General features: G+C 42.3%; 2 protein-coding genes across 2 annotated transcripts; one reads left to right on the top strand and one right to left on the bottom strand.

Moving 5' to 3' along the window:
• Positions 1–2,429: 2,429 nt before the first annotated feature.
• MOCS3 (molybdenum cofactor synthesis 3) lies at positions 2,430–5,347 on the bottom strand. Its single transcript, XM_065922188.1, has one exon. The coding sequence runs from the start codon at positions 5,142–5,144 to the stop codon at positions 3,741–3,743; it is 1,404 nt and encodes a 467-aa protein (XP_065778260.1). The 5' UTR covers positions 5,145–5,347; the 3' UTR covers positions 2,430–3,740.
• A 64-nt stretch (positions 5,348–5,411) lies between these two features.
• DPM1 (dolichyl-phosphate mannosyltransferase subunit 1, catalytic) lies at positions 5,412–22,442 on the top strand. Its single transcript, XM_065922190.1, has 9 exons — positions 5,412–5,596; positions 8,816–8,915; positions 12,334–12,367; positions 13,899–13,975; positions 14,056–14,081; positions 15,782–15,877; positions 18,865–18,933; positions 20,877–20,991; positions 22,091–22,442. Exons 1-9 carry the CDS (start codon positions 5,436–5,438, stop codon positions 22,193–22,195), a joined length of 783 nt encoding a protein of 260 aa, XP_065778262.1. The 5' UTR covers positions 5,412–5,435; the 3' UTR covers positions 22,196–22,442.
• Positions 22,443–22,757: the final 315 nt, after the last annotated feature.

Here is a 22,757-nt window from a genome sequence, read left to right as displayed (position 1 = left end):
TCTCTCCCCGCCCCCATTTAAATATAAGCTCCACAGCAATAGGAAATCTTTTGGTCTTTGTTTTCTTTTTTAATATCTTTGTTCTCCAACCAGGGATCAAGTCCAGGCCCTGGCAGTAGAAGTTCTGAGTCCTAACTACTGAACTGGCAGGCAATTCCCTCTTGTTCATCCTTACCCCAGAGCTCAGAATAGTACTGGTACACTTGATGTTAAATGAAAAGGAAAAAAGTTATCTAGTTCAAATCCCATCTGACTGTAAAAACCTAGCAACAAGAGAAAAGTGAGTTTCAAAGAATAAAAGGATCTGAGTCCTGTAATGGCATGGGTGGACACCTGTCATATTCTCAACAGCCTATCTACTGAAAAACCTTTCCCTAATTTGGAAAAAAACCTGGGTTAAGAGTTCTGCCTCCCTACTGTAGACGTCAGAATTCAAAATCCCAGTGGCTCTTGTGACTAGGATAAAGGCATGTGAACAGGCTCTGCTCACCAGAAACACCCTCAAAAGACTGACTCAGAACAAAGCCAGGGCCAGGGCCAAGTCGCTTCTGTTGTATCTCTTTGCAACCCTATGGACTGTAGATCTCTTCTGTCCATGGGATTCTCCAGGCAGAATACTGGAATGAATCGCCATGCCCTCCTCCAGGAGCTCTTCCTACCCAGGGATTGAATCCATGCCTCTTCACGTCAGTTCAGTTCAGTTCAGTTCAGTCGCTCAGTCCTGTCTGACTCTGCAACCCCATAGACTGCAGCACGCCAGGCCTCCCTGTCCATCACCAACTCCCGGAGTTTACCCAAACTCATGTCCATTGAGTCGGTGACGCCACCCAACCATCTCAGCCTGTCGTCCTCATCTCGTCCATGTCTCTTATGTCTCCTGAACTGTCGGGCGGGTTACCACCAGCACCCCCTGGGAACAGCGATGTGAAGCCAGCTTTGTTTTCTGGCCCCTGAGCTGTGGTTGAGAAAAACATCTTACTTCTCCTTATTGACTACACCAAAGCCTTTGACTGTGTGGATCACAGCAAACAGTGGAAAATTCTTAAAGAGATGGGAATACCAGATCATCTCACCTGCCTCCTGAGAAACCGTATGCAGGTCAAGAAGCAACATTTAGAACCAGACATGGAACAACAGACTGGTTCCAAGTTGGGAAAGAGGTATGTCAAGCTTGTATACTGTCACCCTGCTTATTTAAGTTATATGCAGAGTACATCATAAGAAATGCCAGGTTGGATGAAGCACAAGCTGGAATTAAAATTGCCCAGAGAAATATCAATAACCTCAGATATGCAGATGACACCACCCTCATGGCCGAAAGCAAAGAGGAACTAAAGAACCTCTTGAAAGTGAAAGAGGAGAGTGAAAAAGCTGGCTTAAAACTCAACATTCAAAAAACTAAGATCATGGCATCCGGTCCCATCACTTCATGGCAAATAGATGGGGAAATAATGGCAACAGCGACAGACATTTTCTTGGGCTCCAAAATCACTGCAGATGGTGACTGCAGCCATTAAACAAAGATGCTTGCTCCTTGGAGGAAAAGCTATGATAAATTTAGACAGCATGTTAAAAAGCAGACATTACTTTGCCATCTACTCAAAGCTATGGTTTTTCCAGTAGTCATGTATGGATGTCAGAGTTGGACTATAAAGAAAACTGAGCGCTGAAGAATTGATGCTTTTGAACTGTGGTGTTGGAGGAGACTCTTGAGAGTCCCTTGGGCTGCAAGATCTTTTTTACAATTAGTAAGTTATCTATTTTTGGCTGTGCTGGAGCACCTCATACTGGTGGCTTCTCTTGTTGTGGAGCATGCACTCTAGGGAGTGCGGGCTCTGTAGATGTGATGCCTAAGCTCAGCTGCCCCGAGGCACATGGAATCTTCCCAGACCAGGGATCGAACTTGTGTCCCCTGCATTGGCAGGCAGCTTTTTAACCACGGGACCACCAGGGAAATCCTGGCCCATGATGCTTTGAAACTTTAAAAATTGTACTCAGAAATGCAAACATTTTACATTTATATCTGTGATTTCTGACAATTATAAGCTTGCATACATCAATCAGCTGGAGAAGAGAGGCTCCCTTTGGATATGTGGATCGCCTCTAATATATACTCATATGCCACATGTTCACTTTTAATTTCATTGTGTATGTTGGAAGTTGGGCAGACTACCTGCCATTTCATGAAAATGCTGTTGTGTAAGAAAACAAACATAAAATGCTAGAATAGATTAAAAAATTTAAAAAAAAAGAAATTCACAATGTTAAGAGGGAAAAAAACACGTAAGAATGCAGAAAAAGCATCTGATGAACTCAATGAAAACTCTTAGCAAACTATAAATAGAAATTTAATCTGAGAGAGGTTATTTACTTACAGTAAAGCAATAACAGGTAATATTGGTCAAATATTCAAAGTTTTTCACCCGAAATTGCGAAGGAGAGAAGAAATGTTTATTATTTCACTTTAATATTGTATTTGGCATCCTGGCCACACAGTAAAGCCAAAAATTAAAGTAACAGGTTGAACATGGAAAAAAGGACAGGGAAGGGTAGAAAGTTGGGACTTGTACCTTAAGATTTCAAAGTAAGCCACACAATACAGTTTAGAAATTTCTATTTGCACAACAGAAGGTGGAACCTGAAGCTAAACCTAGAAAAAACATCAGTGATTTATAAAAGAAACTGACAAACTACAAAGATGGCTTCTATCTTACTAGACTCTAAGTATCTTACTTGGCTATTGATTTGAAACAATAAAATGACCACGTCCCAGGTAATCTGCATTTTAACGTTTAAATAATTTACATTTCAAACATTGATTTCTCTATAAAAGGGGTCCCGGAACCCCAGTCCTGGTTGGTGGCTTGTTAGGTACCGGTCTGCAAAGTGGAGAGGTGGGTAATGGAAACCGAAATTATCCGACCCCCCTCCCCAAACATGTCTTCCATGAAATCAGGCGCTGGTGCCAAAATGGTTGGGGACCACTGCTCTAAAACTTGTTTTAGCATTTGAAGTAGAAATAACATCCAAAACATGTCTTAGCAAACAATAAACTGAGCTTAACTATTTTATCTGTAATCAATTAAGTTTACTACACCCTTCCAAGAATTAACATGTACAACTTAAAGAGCAAGTAAACTGGGGGCTTGCTGGGACGTTCTATCGGGGAAGCACAGCTACTCCCAGGCCCTTTACTGAAGACCCGTCCTCCTCCGCCAGGGATGGCGGTCCGGTTTCAGTGAGGGCACAGCTTCGGGAGAAACGCTCATGACAGCGATAGAGGAGGAAGGAGACACCCGCCTAGCTAGCCAGGTCAGTCGCACCAACCCTGGCGATCAAAGGGGCGACGGGTGTTACAACCAGATCGCCCTCACATCCTGAGAAGCTTTTTATTTGGCGGGGGGTGGGGGGGGGGGTGGGGAGAGGGAGGGGGCAGCACAGGCAAATGACCTGAATTCAAATCACAAAGCCCTCACCAGTTCAAGACACCACTTGCAGCAAGTGCTGCAAACACAAGACAGTTCACAGGAACAATGTTATCACCCCTTAATAACGACATCATTCGATAAATTACAATTTACAAGATCCTTATAAAAAGAAGTCCACCTAATCACAGGTACTGTAGAATCCCAGACTCTTCCATACATACTGGAAAAAACAAATGCAAATAAATAAAGGTCAAAAAACTTTAGGTAACATGGCAACCCACACCCTTCGCTGGTCAGGCTCCACCGGCCACCTCAGTACTGCGGGAACGTTCCATCGATTTTGGCAGCCCAGGCCATGAGCCCCCCAACAACGTCCTTAACTGTTAAAGAGTCTAAGTCTGTCCAGGACTGCAAGACCTTCACGGCTTTCTGGGAATCGTTGCCCAGTTTGCAAATCACATAAATGGGGACAGACGCCCCTTCCTGTGCGCCCTGCTTCCCTTCCCGGATAGCTTCTCCCAAGACTTTCAGGCTCTCCGCATCCCGCCGTTCCAAACGTTTCAAAGGGATGTGCAGGGCGTGAGGCAGACGACAGATGTCCACCTCCACTTGAGGCCTGACGTCCAGCAACAGGTGGGGTAACCCAGAATCCAGAAGTCGCTTATAGTCCATGACGGAAATTCGCTCCCCCGGGCTGAGCAACCGGAGGGAGCGGCACTTATCCGTGGCCGAGGAGCCGCAGAAGCTTTCATAGTCCTGCAGGTCTGTCACGGTGGGCTGCTCCCCGCAGGCGGCACAGTCGGGCCTGCGCCTCCGCAGTCGGATACAGCGGAAATCGCCTCGGAGAGCGTCAAAGAGCAACAGGCGGCCGCTGTAAGAGGGGCCCAGGCCCGCAGCAGTCTTCAGCACTTCCAGCGCCTGCAGGCAGCCCAGGACCCCGGTCACCGCGCCGAGCACCCCGCCATCCGCGCAGCTGGTCACCGTCTCCGCCGGGGGTGGCCGGGGGAACACGCAGCGATAGCAAGGCCCCCCGCCGTAGTGGTAGACCGTGAGCTGGCCCTCGAAGCGCAGCGCGCTGGCGGACACGAGGGGCCGGCCGGCGAGCACGCAGGCGTCGCTCACCAGGTAGCGGGTGGGCGCGTTGTCGGAGCAGTCGGCCACCACGTCATAACGGCGGACGAGGTCCAGCGCCGTGGCCGGCGTCAGCGCCTGGGCGTAGGGCACGCACTCCACCGCCGAATTGAGGCGGCGCAGGGCGGCGGCCGCCGAAAAGACCTTGGCCTGGCCGGCCAGGGCCTCCCCGTGCAGCACCTGGCGGGGCAGGTTGCTCGCTTCGACCACGTCGTAGTCCACGAGGCCCAGACGGCCGACGCCGGCCGCGGCCAGGTACTGCGCCAGCGGGCAGCCGAGCCCCCCGCAGCCTACGATGAGTACGGCCGCGGCCGCCAGGCGCAGCTGCCCCTGCACGCCGAGCTCCGGCAGCACGAGCTGCCGGCTGTAGCGCCGGATCTCCTCTCGGGACAGGGCGGCCCTGGGAGGCAGGGGCGACATCGGAACCGAGGGCGCTGACTCCTGCCCCGCCGAAAGGGCCGCCGCCAGCCTCTGCTTCAGGGAACTCAGCTCCTCCTCACGTTGCGCGACTTCGGCCTGCAGGGCCAGCACTTCCTCCCCGGCCGCCATGCCCGGCCTCTTTCCGGAAGTCGTCGTGAAAGGCATTTCCGTTTCCGGCTTTTCTTCGTCGCGAGGCCGGAGTAAACCAAAACAAAAACTATATGGAGCTTGAGCAAAGGTGATAAATAGATCCGCATTTCTTGCGCCACACTCAGATTCAGTTTTAAAGGTTCACAAGTTCTGACTGTTTCCAAAGGAACCGCGAAACGAACCTTAGGAGGACTAGAACTCGGCCACATAGACCAGGCCCCCTTCACAGGATTTGGTCCGGTCCAACCCGTCACCTTCCGCTCCTTGTGACGTCTTTCCGCTTCCGACCTGTCGCGCAGTTCCGCCATGGCTGCCGAGGAAGCGAGTCGTAGTTCTCCTAGGTCTCGGCGGGAGCCGAAGGGGCGCGTCCCGCGGCAAGACAAGTATTCGGTGCTTTTGCCCACTTACAACGAGCGCGAGAACCTACCGCTCATCGTGTGGCTGCTGGTGAAGAGCTTCTCCGAGAGGTAGCGCGCTGGGCCGCCCTCCCCGAGGAATGAGATGAGCTGGCTTTCCGGGCCTGGGTGTCGGCCGTTGGCGGCTGCGCGAGGCGGCGTTGCCCGGCCTTTCTTCGCCCCCCGCGGGAGAACCTGGGGAGGACGTCGCCCTGCGAGGAAAGCAGAAGCGGATTCTTCTGCGCTTCTCTTCGTGTCTCAGATTCTTAGTCCCGCCTTTGGGTTTTATGAAGCACTTCTTTATTGTACACTCTCCGATAGCCGTCTGCCCGTCTTTTTTTTAGAAGGGCTGGCCACCGTTTTTAATGCCCGCGGGTCCGAAAACCTGACCTCGCTTCTCCCTCATCTAGACGATCGGGCGCTGTGGCCGGAGCCGGGACTCTGAGCGAGCCCGCTGTCTCCCGCCCCCGTGCCCAGGGCTTCCGTAAGCGGGAGGTTTGGGCCCTGTGTTTTAGGGAGCTGCTTCTGGGCTGGGCAGACCTTGTGGAGAAGGCAGAAGGGCAGACTCGCGGGTGGATGTTTGATGTGATTGTTTAAAAAAAAAAAAAAAAAACAACTGGCAGATGTTGGTATTGAGCTTGAAAATGTTAAACTTTTTTTTTTTCTGTCTTCAGAAAATTCTGGTATCAGTACGAATTACCTTGTTTTGGGGATCATGTATAAATCTTTAATCTTTAGGTATCAGCACATACAAACTTAGCAAATAACAGTGCTTTGAAAATTAGATAATATCATATATCTTTCATTTTTCCAACCGGGTGCTCTCAAGCGAGTACGCGTTGTTTCCAGACTTTTTTGTTTTTCCTTTTTTGACTTTTGTTTTACAAATGAGAACGGAGACTTTTATTCCCGACGTATTTGTAGTAAGTGCTCCTTACACATTTTTTCTTTTACTAGTACCCCGGAGATAAAGTCTTCGCGGTGGAATTGCTGAGTCGACAGAGATGTGCTTAAGATTGATAAAAAAGTTAAAGTAGCTCAGTCGTGCCCGACTCTTTGCCACCCCATGGACTGTAGCCTACCAGGCTCCTCTGTCCATGGAATTTTCCAGGCAAGAGTACCGGAGTGGGTTGCCATTTCCTTCTCCACGGGATCTTCCCGACCCAGGGATCGAACCTGGGTCTCCAACATTGCAGACAGACGCTTTACCGTCTGAGCCACCAGGAAGCCCTTAAGATTGGTGAAGTGAAGTGAAGTGAAAAGTCTCTCAGTCGTGTCCGACTCTTTGCGACCCTATGGACTATAGCTCACCAGGGTCCTCCATCCATGGAATTTTCTAGGTAAGAGTACTGGAGTGGGTTGCCATTTCCTTCTCCAGGGGAACTTCCCAACCCGGGGATCAAACCCGGATCTCCCGCATTGCGGGCAGACGCTTTACCGTCTGAGCCACTAGGGAATCCCAAGATTCCCAATCTTACTAAGATTGGTAGTTAATGCCAAATTGCTGTCAAAAAAAAAATTGTGCCAGCTTTGAACTCTGCAGCGTTTATCAGAGGGGACCTTTTTGCTCACCAACGAGCCAGCGGTATTAAACGTACATTGTGGGAAATGCTGATTAGTGAAAAACACTGCTGTTTGATTATAATTATCTTCACATTCATGGCTTTTCAAAGTTTTTATTCATGGCTTTTAACTTTTTTTTTAAGTTATATTTTGATTTCTCAAACTCTTTTCCAAGTTAGAGAAATTGTCACATAACTGATCTTGTTCTGTCTTGTTTTATAATTATACGATATTTGCTCTGTTCTTTGATGTAGTGCAGTTTATCTTTAGTAACTTCCGGGTGGAGAATGAAGTTTAATAGGGAACAACTATTTTCTTTTCAGATGGCAGTCAAATTACCTAAAGTCCGCGCAGCTTGATTCGTTTAAGCTACCTCTTCCTCAGGTGGTCTTGGTGCTTTGAGGTGTAGAGGAGAATAATTTTGCTTATGAATGACTCCATTTGTTTATGAATTATCTCAGCACCACAAATAGAATCAACGTCTTAATTTGTTTTGCCTTGTGAAGCACATGCCCAGATTTAGTGCCCTGTGGGGAACTGAAGTCATCTTTGCTGTTAGAGAATAGATAGACCGGGTTTTGCTTTCTTCCCAGTGTGCTGGGGGCTGACTTTTTTTTTTTTTAAAGCATTATAACAGTGGAATGTGTTTTCTGGTTGTTTTCCTTGCATTTGTTTCTTAAAGCAGGACCAGAGGAAACATAATGTTGTGTTATGAGGGTTTATCTGTACCTCCTCTTTCCCCATAAGTTTCCCAGTAAAGTTAACAGAAAGAATGTCTTTTTAAAGGGGGTGGGGGAAGATGTGATGGGGAGCACAGGTACAGCCAAGTACTATGCTGGCTTGTTCATTGAGTGCAGACTGCCACGGGAAGTTAATGAGAACAGTAGGAAGGCCTTAATTCAGAAGCACTGGCATCTTTTGTAGCACTGTGCTTTTTATTTGATAGTGTGGGGTAATGGGTACAATTATTTGAAATAGTGGTATCAAAGACTGTCACCATCCTCAAGTGGAGTTTTTTTAAGGGTGTAATAAAATCAAATTCCTGATTATGTTATTTAAATCTCTTGGGGGTTAAGTTAAAAACAATAATCATCCAGAGCTACTCAGCTGACTAGATACCTTTTAAATGTATTTTTGAAATAAAATTCCCAAGTGGATAAGTAAAATTTCATATGATACCCTATCATATATAAATATATGATCAATAATTTTTTTTAACGAAAGGATATGTTTTATGTGAGAATTTTAACATCTCAGGACTGTATAGTAGCATTTCCAGCAGTCGGGCCCAGCAATAGGCAAGAGTTGCTCTTGCTGGCTCCGGGGCACCCGCAGGCTTCCCTTGTGCCCCAGGTGGTAAAGAATCCGCCCCACAATGCGGAAGACCTGGGTTCGATCCCTGGATTGGGAAGATCCCCTGGAGAAGGGAAGAGCTACCCACTCCAGTATTCTAGCCTAGAGATTCCATGGACTCTATAGTCCACGGGGTCGCAAAGACTTGGACATGACTGAGTGACTTTCACTTTCACTTTCACTTACATAGTTTGGAAGTGACATACTGAATATTTGACATTTATTTCAATTGATAATTGAAGTTTTCCTTGGTAATTAACATGGCAATAGATTTCCACTTATACTAGGGAGGAGTTAGTGACTTTTAAATTGTTTTTTCATTTGAGACTACTGTCTCCAAGCAATACAAATTTAATTTTTTTTTTTTTATTTTAGTGGCTTCAACTATGAAATTATAATCATAGATGATGGAAGCCCAGATGGAACAAGGGACGTTGCTGAACAGTTGGAGAAGATCTATGGGTCAGACAGAATTGTAAGTCATTTTTCTATCATGTCAGTTACGTTTATATGGGGAAAGATGATAAATGAACAGTGCACAGATTCCATCTGTCTAGAAACTGAAAAGATAAAGAGCAGTATATATGCTTGGGATTTAGATGCATTTTCATTGTGCTTGAGGTTTTACATACCTTTGGTATTTTGAGTCATTGGTAGATTTATAGCAGAACAGTGGGCCTTTGGATGAACTCTTTATGTTTGACTCTGCAAATCAGTTTCCCTGAAGGGCAGAATTAAAGTGTGATACTGAATTCAGAAGGAGTATTATAGAACTGGGGATTTCCCTGCTGACTCAGTGGTAAAGACAATCCTCCTGCCAGTGCAGGTAGACTTGGGTTTGATCCCTGGGTCAGGAAGATTCCCCTGGAGAAGGAAATGGCAAGCCACTCCAGTATGCTTGTCTGGAAAATCCCATGGACAGAAGAGCCTCTTGAGCTGCAGTCCCTGGGGTCTCAAAAGAGTTGGACACAACTCAGCGACTAAGTAACAATTTTTAAAACTAGGTTGCAGTTGGTAATGTGTGCCTTGATCTTTCTTGCTCACTTTCTCTCGGTATTCTAGTACTTTCAGTAGAGGATACTGTCTGCAGCTAAAAACTTGTAGCTGGGAAAGGTGACTGATTGTTTTCATGTGAAACATGATTTTTCAAAGAACTTGGCAGTTTTATTTTATCTGTAGGATAATCTTGTGGAAATAGATCGACTTTCTGAGTCATAAACTTTCTCAGTGTCCCTTAAAGCCTGTTCTACGGGAGTAACTTGGGCCGATGTAGAATTCATTTTATAATTGCTTTGTTGTTTTTATTTTTAATCACTGGTTTGGCTTAATCAATACTGGAGCAGATTTTTTTGTTTACTTCAGCTAATTCTTGGACCAAAAACAGTTAAATCCCGATTTAATTAGAAAATGCCACTTTAGACACTGAGTATTTTGTAATTCACATAGACCAGAGATTCCTGTTCTTGGCACTACCCGCTTTGGGACCTGAGGGGTCTTTGCCGTGAGGACTGTCCTGTATGTTACGGGGTGTTCAGCATCAGCCCTGGACTTGGCCCTCAGGATGCGGCAGCAACCCCCTCCCGAGTGCAGCAACCAAAAGTACCTCTGGGCGTCGCCAGATGTCCCTTTGTGGGCAAAATAATCCCCTCGTGCTAAAGAGAACCCATTGGTGTAGGCATAAAGAAGTCTCTTGGAGAACCTTTATTGATACTTGCATTTCAAGAAGTAGCAATTAAGCATCATAAACAATAGACTCTAAGTCCACATATTCTTGATTAATCCCAATAATGAAATAATCTCTGTGCTGTCAGAGGAGATCTTAATGAGAAGAATTTAAAAGAAATGTGTTACACTCTCTTTTTTTAAATTTATTTGGCTGTGACAGATCTTAGTTGTGGCATGCAGGTTCTAGTTCCCAGACCAAGGATTGAACCCAGGTGCCCTGCATTGGAAGCTCAGAGCCCTAGCCACTGGACCATAGCGAAGTCCCGGGAAGTGTGTTACACTTATGTACAGTGTAAATCTATCCTGTGCTGGAGCTTCCCTCCATCTCACAGACACGATTCACAGAACGGTCACACCTCAGTCCTCTGAACATTTCCAGATGGACAAGCTTACAGAGGAGATAAAGATGAAAGGGAAACTTGGATGAAAATCTCAAGTTTTTCATCCTTCTAGCAGTGACTTGATAATGGTTGATTAGTACTTTCGGCTAACAGTTCCTCAGTTCTCCTTTTACAGACTCTGCGCCAGCCGCACCGATTGACACAGTGCCTAGGGTATTCTCGTGTGCTTCCGTGTAGCCCGGACTCATCGGCCTGACAGTGTTTTGAATGCTTTTATCTTTGAACCTCAACCTTGAGATGTGATTGATTGTGCCTGCTGAATTGACCTCAAATTCTAAAACAACATGGTCTTCAAAGAATCCCATCAATCTGATAAAATTTAAAATGATGAGGGAAAAAGTAGCATTTACTGTCATGATTTCCATGGGCTCAGGGAAATTGCTTACTCATTATTTTATCATTTTTAGGTCAGTTAAGAAAATTACTGGGTGTGTGTGTATGTGTGTGCCAATAAGAAGCTATGCCAAAGATGGTACTTGCTTGCTTTTTGGGTCACATAAGTATATTTAGTTGTTGGGGGGGTGGGGGGAATTGAAGAAAAATAGGAACTATCTTACAAAATCTCAGATAAAATATTCTTAGATGCTTTGTTAGCTAGCCTTTCAAACTGGCTGGAAGGAATATTTCAGCAGTGAGAGAAAGATGGAGCTATTTAATATAAACCTTTGAAAATCTGAAAATTATAAATAATTATTCTTTGAAAAGAAGTTTTTTTTTTAAAGCCAAAACAGGGTTATAGAAAATCTAAAATAAACTTTAAACAATTTGAGTTTAAAATGAGTTTGATGAGGTCAGTATTTTGACGGCAGCCATCAAGCACAGAATCAGATAAAACCTGACACGTCATTTTATTTTGTTTAGTGAATTGTAATTATCATAGATGATTGATTGAATGTCTAGTTCTCTTGTATTTAAGAGCTCATCAGGTAGGAATCTATTTTCTTTGTTCCTCCTTTAGACCTACAGCAGCTTGCACGTAGTTAAAAAGTATAACCTGTTTGAATAAAATTGAAAATACTTTGTTTGGAGGTTTGCATTCTGAGGCAGTCTGCCTACATACTGCCCAGTGCAGTGGGGTGGGTAGGAAATGCTCAGTGGTGAGTCTTCGTGCTGTACCTCAGAAACTTGGTGTCAAACACTGGCATTCTACTTTTCCAGGGATTTAGAGAAAAAAGGGAAAAACTAAGTAAGTCAGGGTTTATATGTGAACCAGAAAGTGTAGAAAGACTGACTGACAAACAATAAGGAGAAAGAAAAACAATCTTTTAGGAATTTAACCTGAAATCATGTGAGTGGACCAATAGAGAGTGAGATAAGGTCATCTAAGCATAAAATCAAGATAAGTTGCTGGAATAGCAACATTTAAAGTCAAAGAGGGAATTGAGAATACAAGTATGGTTATCAAATATTCCAAAAAGGTATAAGTGAGTTAAATCCTCAGTTTCCTTAGGAAGGAATCAATAGATACTGCTTAAAATGATAAATCAAGTAATAGACCAAAAAAAAAACATTGTTTTTTGGTGGATGGTGGGTGGAGTTTAAGATTTTGTCTGTGGGGACTTGGGTAAAAATGTTACTTTTCCTTAAAAGCTGTTAAATTATACTTACTTTGTTACTAAATGCATTTTTTATTTTGGAAAAAAATGTTAGGCATATTCTGCTTTAAGTTCTAATAAATGCAGCTGTATTTTGAGTGAGCACTCATTTAAAAAGTTTTTATTAGATTTTCGATTATTTGTGTTAAAATGCCATTTCTTATCCTTACAGCTTCTAAGGCCACGGGAGAAGAAGTTGGGACTAGGTAAGCAGAACCTCTCCCCCCCCGCGCCCCTCCCCCCCCCCCCCCCCCCCCAATACCTGCTCCTTACCTTGGTAAGATTTCCCATGTGTAGTTTCCCAGTTTGAAACAGGGGCAAAATACAGTGACCGCCTGTGATGGGTTTTAATGATCTTAATGACATTTAGTTGGTTTAACTTGAATTGCCTGTATCAACCAAGGCTCTCTTAGGAAAACAGAAACTATTGTAAGTTTTCAATATAAGGAATTTAATATAGAGAATCTGGTTACACCAGTGAAGGAATTGCTGAGAAGCCAAATGGAAGAGTGAGGCTACTCAGAGATTAGTAGCTGCTGGAGGTCACTGCTACTCCCCCGGAGCTGGAGCAGCGATGGAGGAGCTTGGTGTTTTTAGAACCAGGGACCCGGTCTGCGTGCCTGGAGGAGCTCGAATGGTGGAGTCAGGGATACCTGGCGGAAGTGGGCGCCGTGGAGGGAGTCTGGTCCACACTGAGAGGCAGAGTTGGGGGAGGACTCTTGGACTTTTCCCCTTCTGCTTGAAATCTCCATTCTTCCTGTGCTTCCCAAAGCTGTTTGGAAATCAGTTGACAAGCGAACAAATATAGTACCCTGCGATATATTTAGAACAGAGAAGGGATCTAAGGGCAAACATTTGGACCAGCACACTGCCTTAGCTGTAAGTCCATGAACATTTCTTTAAGTCAAACGTTTTTAAAAGGTATTTATTTATTTTTTTAAAAAGAAAACTCTTCTGGCTTTACAGTGTAAGAGATTATAGCAAATCTCAAATGAACTCAAGTCTCATTCTGAGATAAAAACCTTGAATGCCTTTATTTCTGTTGTGGGTCACAGTTGTTTTATGTTGAAAAGTGTTATTATTACTGAAAAATTAGGGGAGCATGGAGGAAGCACAGTCCTCGGAAATTGAGTATCTGTTGTCCTGAAGATCCTTGATTTCATGAGATGATCAAATGTTCTGAATATCTGAATCCAGAAGGTTCTTCGAGATTGAAGTAATCTTGAAACTGCCCTGAAAGCCACCAAGAATTATTAACCAGTCAGTGGCAATCCAAAAACCTACAGTCACTTCTTAACAGAAGTCAGAAGAGTTCAGTCTTGCTAATAAGATACTGTGTTGGATTGGGGCTAGAGAACGCAGGAATTCCTATCTCTTGTTCCTGACCAGTTACTCTTACCTGCCAAGTCCCTTAGGAACTTTCAGGCATGAGCGTGGCTCAGTAATTGCTAGCTGCACCTCTGGTCCCAGACAGAGGGCTCTTGTGTACCAGGCTTACGGTGTGGAGGACACTCCCTGGGTGGCTTGTGATGGGACCAGCAGCAGCAGAGAAATGGGTCAGGTGGGGCCCAGGCATCACAGGACGGTGCCCAGGGCTAAGGAGATGATTGTTCAGAGTCAGCTTTAGAGGACTAATGGATGCTTTTCAGAGAGGCTTCGCAGTTTCTTCCCTGTTAGATGTAGACCTCAGCATTTCCAGTGACTTCCTTTAATGGATACAGATGTCTTCATTTTTAGGAACTGCATATATTCACGGGATGAAACATGCCACAGGCAACTACATAATCATCATGGACGCTGACCTCTCACACCATGTAAGTGGTGTGTTTCTTTATTAGCTATTTATTATAGTCTTAGCCTATTTTACTGACCTACTGTTTATTCTTAATTTCAGCCAAAATTTATTCCTGAATTCATTAGGTAGGTATTTCTAATATTTGAAAGAATTATGATTCAAGTCATTTATCTTATATTGATTTTTTACTTCATTTTTCATTCATTAAAATGCTTGTGCTGTTTTAAGTTTGCTATCAAAAATAAAACCAGTGTATAGATTTGAGGCATGTGAATATAGTTACAAGACTAAAGGAAGTATTTTAGGGGCCCTGAGAGGACTAACTGAAAAATAATCCCTTTATTATCTAATTCTATAAACAGTATAGAAAATTTCTATAAAGTATAGTTAATTTCTATAATCGCTATAGAAAAAGATGAAAAACACCTTCCCTGTTAAATGGAATTAAACCCTGCATCAAAAGGGTAGAACCCTATGAATAGATGGGGAATGAATGCCAAAATCAGGAATCTGTCAAAATAATTCGTTTATCATATTAACAAAGAAGGCAGTCTGATTAAGTCTATAGGTGCTAAAGGGTATGTCATAAAATTCACTATCCATTTCTTCTTAAAATTTTGTATAGAAATAGAAGGAAATCACTTAAACATACTAAAGACAACCTAGTCCTAAGTCAGAGGTGTCTTACCTTTTTATTTGTTGCTGCACCGCATGGCTTGGCAGCCCACTCCAGTGTTCTTGCCTGGAGAATCCCGTGGACAGAGGAGCCTGGCGGCTGCAGTCCAGGAGGCTGCAGGAATCGGCACAACGTAGCGACTGAGCCACCGCAGCTTGTGGGGTCTTAGTTCCCTGACCAGGGAGTGAACCTGGGCCCTCAGCAGTGAAAGCGGGAGTCCTAACCGCCAGTGAATCTCCCCATGAAACTCGTACCAAATGGTGAAATGTTGAATTAATTTTCAATAAACTCATCAATGACTGTAGGTGTACAGGATATCATTAAACGCGGAAATTGTAAGTAATGTTGTAACATAAGAATTTAACATAGATCAGTAAAGGGTACAAAATTCTATTTATTTACAGGTAATGTAAAAATATTTTTAGAAAATCCAAGAGACCATGACACCTCTCAGAAAAAGAACTTGGAAGCTGTTCTGAACATAAACTAAATAGAAAAACAGTCAGATCATGTCATTCACCTGTTTAGAACACTACCAGGAGTTCTGTGAACACATGGAAAATCCACTTGCCACTCAAACCACTCTGAAGTGGCCGCTGCCTTGCAATCTGAACTCATCCTCTGCCCCCCCACCCTTTGTCTGAAGTGCTGTCACAGCTCCTTAATGCCAACTACTTCTCCTCTGATTTCTGCATAAAGTCACCTCAGAAATACCTTCTCTGCTTAGATCACCAGTACCCAAAAACTCCTTTGACCTGATAAGGCAGTGGAAGCAGTGGACTAGAAAATGGGTGAAAGATGCAAACAGGCCATATGTAGAAGAAATCCAAATGGCTAATAAACCTAAGAGAAGAACCTCACCCTGGGATGTAGTCAGGGAAATGCAATTAAAATAACCATGTGTTACTATTTACTACCCATTAGTTTTTCAAAATTAAAAGCCAATGAAGCAATACATCCAGCACCAATAAGATGGTAGAAAATGGACACAAATGTTGCTGGAAGAAGTGTGAGTTACTGCAGCCTTTTCAGAAAGTAATTTCTTGTGATATCTGTTAGAATTAAAAATACTTACGAGCTTTGCTTTAGCAATTTTATTGAAAGCTCAGTGGTTTTTTTAAATTGATAGCTAATTTATTTTTTCTACAGGAAGCAAAAGGAGGGTAATTTTGACATTGTTTCTGGAACTCGCTACAAAGGAAATGGTGGTGTATATGGCTGGGACTTGAAAAGAAAAATAATCAGGTATATACATACAGAAAATGTGCTTATGATTTCTCTTTTAGTGTAACTATTAGAAATACGTTTTTAACAAGTATTTGGATTAAATTACCATGTGGGGTTTGTGAAATCAGATTGTAACTTCCAAAAAATACTCCCAGGTAGCTTCTTACCTATGATTTTTCTAGAGTATTTTATTTTGGATGCTTTTCACTTGGGGAAAATCTGCATAAACCTTTCATAGAAATGATCTAATTCAGCAAAATTTATTCTGTGTGAACCTTCAGCTCTAAGTGAATTATTCATCTATTTTTGGACTAAATATATAACTTTTCAATATTTTTCTAATAATTTAAGATACATCATGATTTCAGCTTTTACTAAGAAACAAAAGTGATGAAGCTTTGGAGGCAGACTTGGGTTAAAAATCCTGATTCTGTCATTTAAATTACCTGTGTCCCCTTGCTTATCTTACCTTTTCTAAAGCTTTATTGTCCTCATGATGAAATGGAAGTAAAACAAGCTGGTTCAGTTTTCTGTTACAGTGTAACAGACCATCCCAAAGCTGAGTGACTTAAAACAAATTTATTATTTCTGTAAAGTCTTTGGTTTGGCTACTGGTTCCTCTGCTGACTTTACCTGGGCTCATTTATGCCGTTCCCTTCAGCTTGAGGGTCAGCCGTGCTGGAAGCTCCAAGGTGGCCTCCTTCACGTGTTTAGCAGCTGGTGCTGGTGGATGACTGGGCCCACCTTGGTTCCCCTGCGTGTAGCCGCTCACCTGGAAGGCTGCGTCAGCTGCTTTACATGGCCCAAGGACGCCACCCAGAAGCACCACAGCTGCAGCTGCAAGCACTCTGAGTCCTGAGCTCTGGGGCTAACACCACTTTAAATTTTGGTCAAAGCAAGCTTGTAATCAAGGGATGGGGAAATAGAACCCCCTCTTGATGGGAAGACCCACAAAGAATTTTTGACCACATTTAGTCTATCTCACCTAGGTTGTTGGAGAGAGATGTTTCTATCTCTAAAAGATCTACCTAGCTTATTGCTTTTTGTGTAACAACATAACTTTATATAAATTCTTACTAACTACTTTTTATCACTCATTCCTATCAAAGGTTCTGTTAGGTTCAATTTTGCCTCTTAACTGTGAAACTTAAAACATGTAAAAAGCCTCAATCTTCAGTGAAATGAAGGGGTTAGAAAAATGAGCAGTTTTCATTCCTTCTGAGGATTGGAATCATGTAGGAGGAAATTATACACATCTGCTCCCTATTCATCCTCCCTTCCTTTCTTGTGTGTACACACATTGGAGACCATTTGAATGGATCTCCAGGGATGGTGCAAAAGCCTCAGTATTTTTCACAGGTTCCCAGAGGATTCTGTTGTGCACCCATGGTTGAGACCAACAAGTCAGTGATCTCTCGGGCCTCTGAATTTGATCATTCAAACTATTATTTAAAATCAGGGAGTCCCAGTGAGAGACAGTTTACAACTTTTGGTTGGATCATTTAGTTGTATTGAGTTGTATCCATCATGGCTTCTTAATGTCTGCACTGACTTTATAGTAAAAACGGCTGAGAAAGATTATGTATCACTTGCTCAGGGTCTCATTTTTATAGTCCATAACCAGAATTTGAACCCAAGTCTGTGACTCTTGCTGTATTTTGATTATTGTTGTTCAGTCATGTCCAACTCTTTGGGACACCATGGACTGCAGCATTTTGGTTAAAGACCCCAATTTTAAAATGCATTACCTTGAATAGATGTATAATGTATAAATACATACATACGCATGCACACATACACATAAATACATATACTCTCACATTCCTTGGGTCAGACTCATTTTGTGGGATAAACTATGTCTTGGAAGTTTTTGTAACGATTAGAATCAAATTGCCGAGGCAGCGGGGTATATTTTTGTTAGCCATTATCCCAACTAGATCCCTAGCCGTGAATTTTATATGAAATAGGCTCTTCTGAGCAATGCCTTGATGGTTCTTCTGGCCTTGGAGAGACTTTTTTCCACGCTGCTTCCCTGCCACCTTCCCTCCCTCCAGAATAGCTAGTTTTCTGAATCTGAGCACACTAAAATGGCTGCAGTGCCAGTCATTTTTTCCAAGTGTACTTTACATCTTTTTGAAATGTTAATAATAGCTATTAGTCAGTAATAGCTTATAATTGATTTGATATATAGTTGTGCTTGAAGCACAGACCCTAAAGTCATTGTTAGGGGCTGAATGTTTCTGAATTCATGTGTGCCTTACCCTGGGAGTGTTGGTGTTCGGAAATGGGGTTTGGGGGAGGTAATTAGGTTTAGATGAGGTCCTGAATGTGGAGCACTATTTGGTGGAATTAGGGCCCTTTCAAGAAGAAACCGGGAAAGCTTGGCCTTCCCTACCCCCACCCTGAGCTCCTACACCCTCCACGTGAGCACACCAAGAAGGCACCATTTGGAGGCTGGGAACAGGATCCTCACCAGGAACCAAGTTTACAGCACCTTTATCTTGGACTTTCCTGCCTCCAGAACTGTGCGAATTGAGTATCCATTGTTTAAGTCAGTCTGTGGGTTACAGAAGCCCAGGCAGAGGGAGCAGTCTCAAGAGTGGAACCTGTGGTTGGAAACAGCCCTCCCTTGGTGATTTGAATCTGAAAAAGCAGCTCGAAATCCCTGATAGATCACTTTTCCTGTCTTGACAGATGTTTGTAATCTAAGTTATGACTATTGGAGAATATGCAAGTGGAGGTAAAAATCTGTTACCATCTTACCCTGCTAAGAATGACTGGTGTTTGGAGAATGACTGTTTTATAGGTCATCTCCACATGTCACATTCAAAGAATAAAAAATACCTATTTTCTGAAAAAATGAGAACTGTCAGATCTCCTTTCACTGACAAATCCTTGCTTTGTTGCATTTTTGAAATTAGTATAGCGTTTTTAGCGTTGTGCACTTGGCTGTATTTCTTTCGTGTAGAAACTGTATTTTATAAGGAAAACCTTTTCTTTGACAGCCGTGTGGCCAATTTTATAACTCAGATTTTGCTGCGACCAGGAGCATCTGATTTAACAGGAAGTTTCAGGTACAGTGAAAACTTAAAACTATATGTTTTCTACTATTTACGGTTTCTTGCCTAAATCTCCTGTTTTATAATGACTTATTTTAAAGAAACTCTTTTCATCTGTATCCCATTTTTGTTCTGGAACCCCCAAAAATGGCAGATTGAAGTTGCTTAGAGGTGCTAATGAAGCCTAAGCATCTTCTTAAGGGAAAATACTGTACTTTTTAAAGAGCAGGAAAGACAGGTTGGTGTGCCCATAGTATCACCACTCAGCCCTTGAGAAGCCTGAGGTAACCACTAACTGCTCATTCAGAACATAACTTTTTGTCTAAATGGTGCAAAGCCTCCTGCTAGGTCCTTGGGATTTTAATCTCTGAAACTAAAATGTCTCTTTATCTACTTTAAGGTCAAGACTCCATGCATTAGTTAATACATCATATTACTGTGTATGCTTCTATCCATTAAATGTTGATTCTTCTGACCTTTGATGGAATGCATGTGGGGCATGCACAGTCATTTCAGTCGTGTTCAACTCCTTGCGACCCTATGGGCCATAGCCCACCAGGCTCCTCTGTGCATGGGGTTCTCTAGGCAAGAATACTGGAGGGGGTTGCCATGCCCTCTTCCAGAGATCTTCGCGACCCAGGGATTGAACCCTCATCTCCTGCGTTGGGAAGCCAGTTCTTTCCCATTAGCGCCACCTGGGAAGCCCTTGTTAGAACACACAAATACAGAAGTTAGGAGCCTGCTGTTGAAGGTAATGAGTACTTCTGTTGTAACTGCAAGTCTGTTGGATAGCAGTTCAGAGACAGTAAGAGAGAGTCAGAAGTGAAGAGAGGAGCCATCACAAATTAGAGGTCAGATAATGAAAACGAAACCTCTCTAGAATTAAAACGTAAGTTGTTTTGAAAGCAGTTTGGTGTATGAGAGATAGCTACAGATCCATACATATATTCTTCAGTTCCACACTTTGAGGCAAATGAATATATGAAGCCCACATGTGTTATAATGATTTTGAATGAAGACCCAGGGTAGCTTCATCGGTTGTGGAGATGGGGACTTTGCTTTGGGGCCTAGTTCCCCTAGTTACTTCATCACCTAATGCCTTCTCTTATAGCTTTCTGAAAAACTACAAGAAAAAAAGGTAGAAATTGCTGCCTTTGTATATACTGAGGCTCAGGGGGAATTGTTTTTTAACCTCAGTGACTCTAAAAACAGAGCTCCTGAAGACCAAGATTGAGTTCACCCATAGAACTTCCCAGCTCCTGTCTTTCTTTATAAACCTGATGAGCTTTGCCTTTGGTCTGCAGTCCATCTAAAGTTAAGAGGTGCATTCACCCATTTTAATTGTCTGACTGTGACCTCATTACTGATAGCAGATTCCCACCAGTATTGCCTCAGTCTTGTGATCCCTACTTCCTGTCTTTAACTTAACCAGGCTCAACCTAGAGGGACTTAGTTTATCCCAGGAATTTATTTAGATCTCAGGAAATAGAAACTGCCTAGATACTTAAGAGGAATCACCTGATAATTACTTCTTTCTTGTTATCGAGTTTATATTGTGCTTCATCATCTACCAACTCTGTTGTCCCAGTATTTGAAACAGTTTCTTTTTCAACTTTAAAAATAAATAGTAAGAAAAATTTTGAAACTACAAACCATGGGTGGTTTTTTCCACTTGATTCACTTTACCATATTTTAATAATTTCTAATAGTGTGATAGGAAGATAACTCTTTAAAAGATACTAAGGATTCATTTTCACAATTGTCCTGAATTATTTACCAAATATTTTTATGGCCTTTCCAGTTCAGGACAAATGTATCATAATCATCAACTGTGAGAACTTTCCTGTAGACAAATGGCCAGTGAAAGTTAAGTTTTTATAAATACCAGTGAATTTTTGGAAAAGTCAGGATGCATGTATATTTATCCAGGTGTTCATATACATTTTAATTTCTTATAGGTTATACAGAAAAGAAGTTTTACAGAAATTAATAGGAAAATGTATTTCTAAAGGCTACGTCTTCCAGATGGAGATGATTGTTCGAGCAAGACAGCTGAATTACACTATTGGCGAGGTATGTAAATAGTGTCAGTTCCTCATAAAGAAATCATAAGGTTTAGACTTTTTATAATAAAAGCTTAATTTTCATAAACTACTAAATAAATGTGGAAGGCTTCCAGCTGTCCATGCAAAAGAGTGAAAATTCACATTCTTTTAAAATTAACATATTTGACGTACCAAGATCTAAAGCTTAACAGAAGGCAGTATTCCCTTTTAAATAAATAAAAGTGACTGGTATCTTCATCCTTGCCTTTTCTTCTGACCACTCAGCATCATGGGATGAGTCTGTCTGCTGCTTTTCCCCTTGTCTCGGCCATTAGCCACCATACTTAAAAATAAACGGTGAGGGACTTCCCTGGTGGTCCAGTGGCTAAGACTCCCTATTTCCACTGCAAGATGCACAAGTTTGATCCCTGGTAGGGGTACTAAGATCCCACATGCCATGTGGCCAAAATTAATTTTTTTTTAAAAAATGCATGGTGAATCCCTTTTGCCTATGGTCTATGAGTAAATGAAAAGGGCAGGAATTGGAGGAGCAGTTTAACACTCTTATTTAGAGCAAGAAGATAGCTAACTGGAATGCTACTGCTTTTGTGGAAGTTGAAAGATTTTTAGTTTCGTGCTAAAATAGCGACAGCTAAACTTGATGGTGGAGAAGGGGATGGCAGCCAACTCCAGTATGCTTGCCTGGGAAATCCCATGGACAGAGAAGCGTGGTGGGCTAGAATCCATGGGGCCACAAAGAGTCAGGCATGACTGAGCAACTAACACTAAACTTGATGGACTACTGGAGAAAATTGAGGCCATTTTACTTTTGGAGGATAATTTTTTCTTGAAGCTTGAGTAAACCAACTTAATACAGGATCAGTGCCTTTCAAAACAGTAGATGTGGTTCATATGACCTATTTTAAGATAATAAAATGCATGTTATGTTTAATTTTGAAGACTTGGAGGTGCTGGTGGTTACTGTAAGAATCCATAATTTTCACTTACCTTGAAGGACTTGCTAGCAGAGGAACAATCTTGTTTCTGTTGTATGAGTAATTGTTGTACACCTGCTATATTTTTCTCATATTTTTGAAGACTCACTTAACATATATTTTTTTAACTAGGTTCCAATATCATTTGTGGATCGTGTTTATGGTGAATCCAAGTTGGGAGGAAATGAAATAGTCTCTTTCTTGAAAGGATTACTGACTCTTTTTGCTACTACATAAAAGAAAGTTATTCATTTATACTTAATCATGTTCAATTCAATTTAAACATGGAAAAAGCCTCGTTGCTGAATTTTATAAAATGTACCCTTAGAACATAAGTCATAAGGTAAGGCAAGTCTATCTTCTGGAGAAACTCCATTTTATATGTCAAATTAAATTAGAAAAATGAGCAGTGTTGTCAATTTTCGTTTACATTTTGCTGTATTAAGACCTATAAATAAAGGTATATGGAATTTCTGCATAAAAATACTGCTGCTTTCATTAAAGTATATAAATGCAGGATTTCTTACCTGGGAAAGATTGAAAAAGACTGAATTCATACCTAATACATGTCAGAAGTAAGATGAATGCTAATTACATTCATGAAATACATATATGACTGTTTCCGTATGAACTGAAAAATATACACCTCTGCTTGCTCTTTTACAATGTACCCCAAATTTCTTAAACCAGATAATACATTTAGAGTACAATTTAAATTTGGGTCTTTGCAACTGTTGACTTGATAAAAGCATTTCACGTGTCAGAGCGAGTCTGTTTAAAATACATATCGTGCATTGGA

This window comes from Muntiacus reevesi, chromosome 2, assembly GCF_963930625.1.
Source record: "Muntiacus reevesi chromosome 2, mMunRee1.1, whole genome shotgun sequence".
NCBI classification, from domain to species: Eukaryota; Metazoa; Chordata; class Mammalia; order Artiodactyla; family Cervidae; genus Muntiacus; species Muntiacus reevesi.
The sequence above is the reverse complement of the archived record's forward strand: the minus strand, read 5'-3'. Positions and strand labels throughout refer to the sequence as shown.

Excerpts from the sequence above, each read along its gene's own strand:
- DPM1 (XM_065922190.1), top strand. The coding sequence starts at position 5,436 with ATGGCTGCCGAGGAAGCGAGTCGTAGTTCTCCTAGGTCTCGGCGGGAG. Across the intron at positions 12,368-13,898 it reads GGAGAAGAAGTTGGGACTAG|GAACTGCATATATTCACGGG; the intron begins GTAAGCAGAACC and ends CTTCATTTTTAG. Across the intron at positions 18,934-20,876 it reads GATTTAACAGGAAGTTTCAG|GTTATACAGAAAAGAAGTTT; the intron begins GTACAGTGAAAA and ends AATTTCTTATAG.
- MOCS3 (XM_065922188.1), bottom strand. The coding sequence starts at position 5,144 with ATGCCTTTCACGACGACTTCCGGAAAGAGGCCGGGCATGGCGGCCGGG.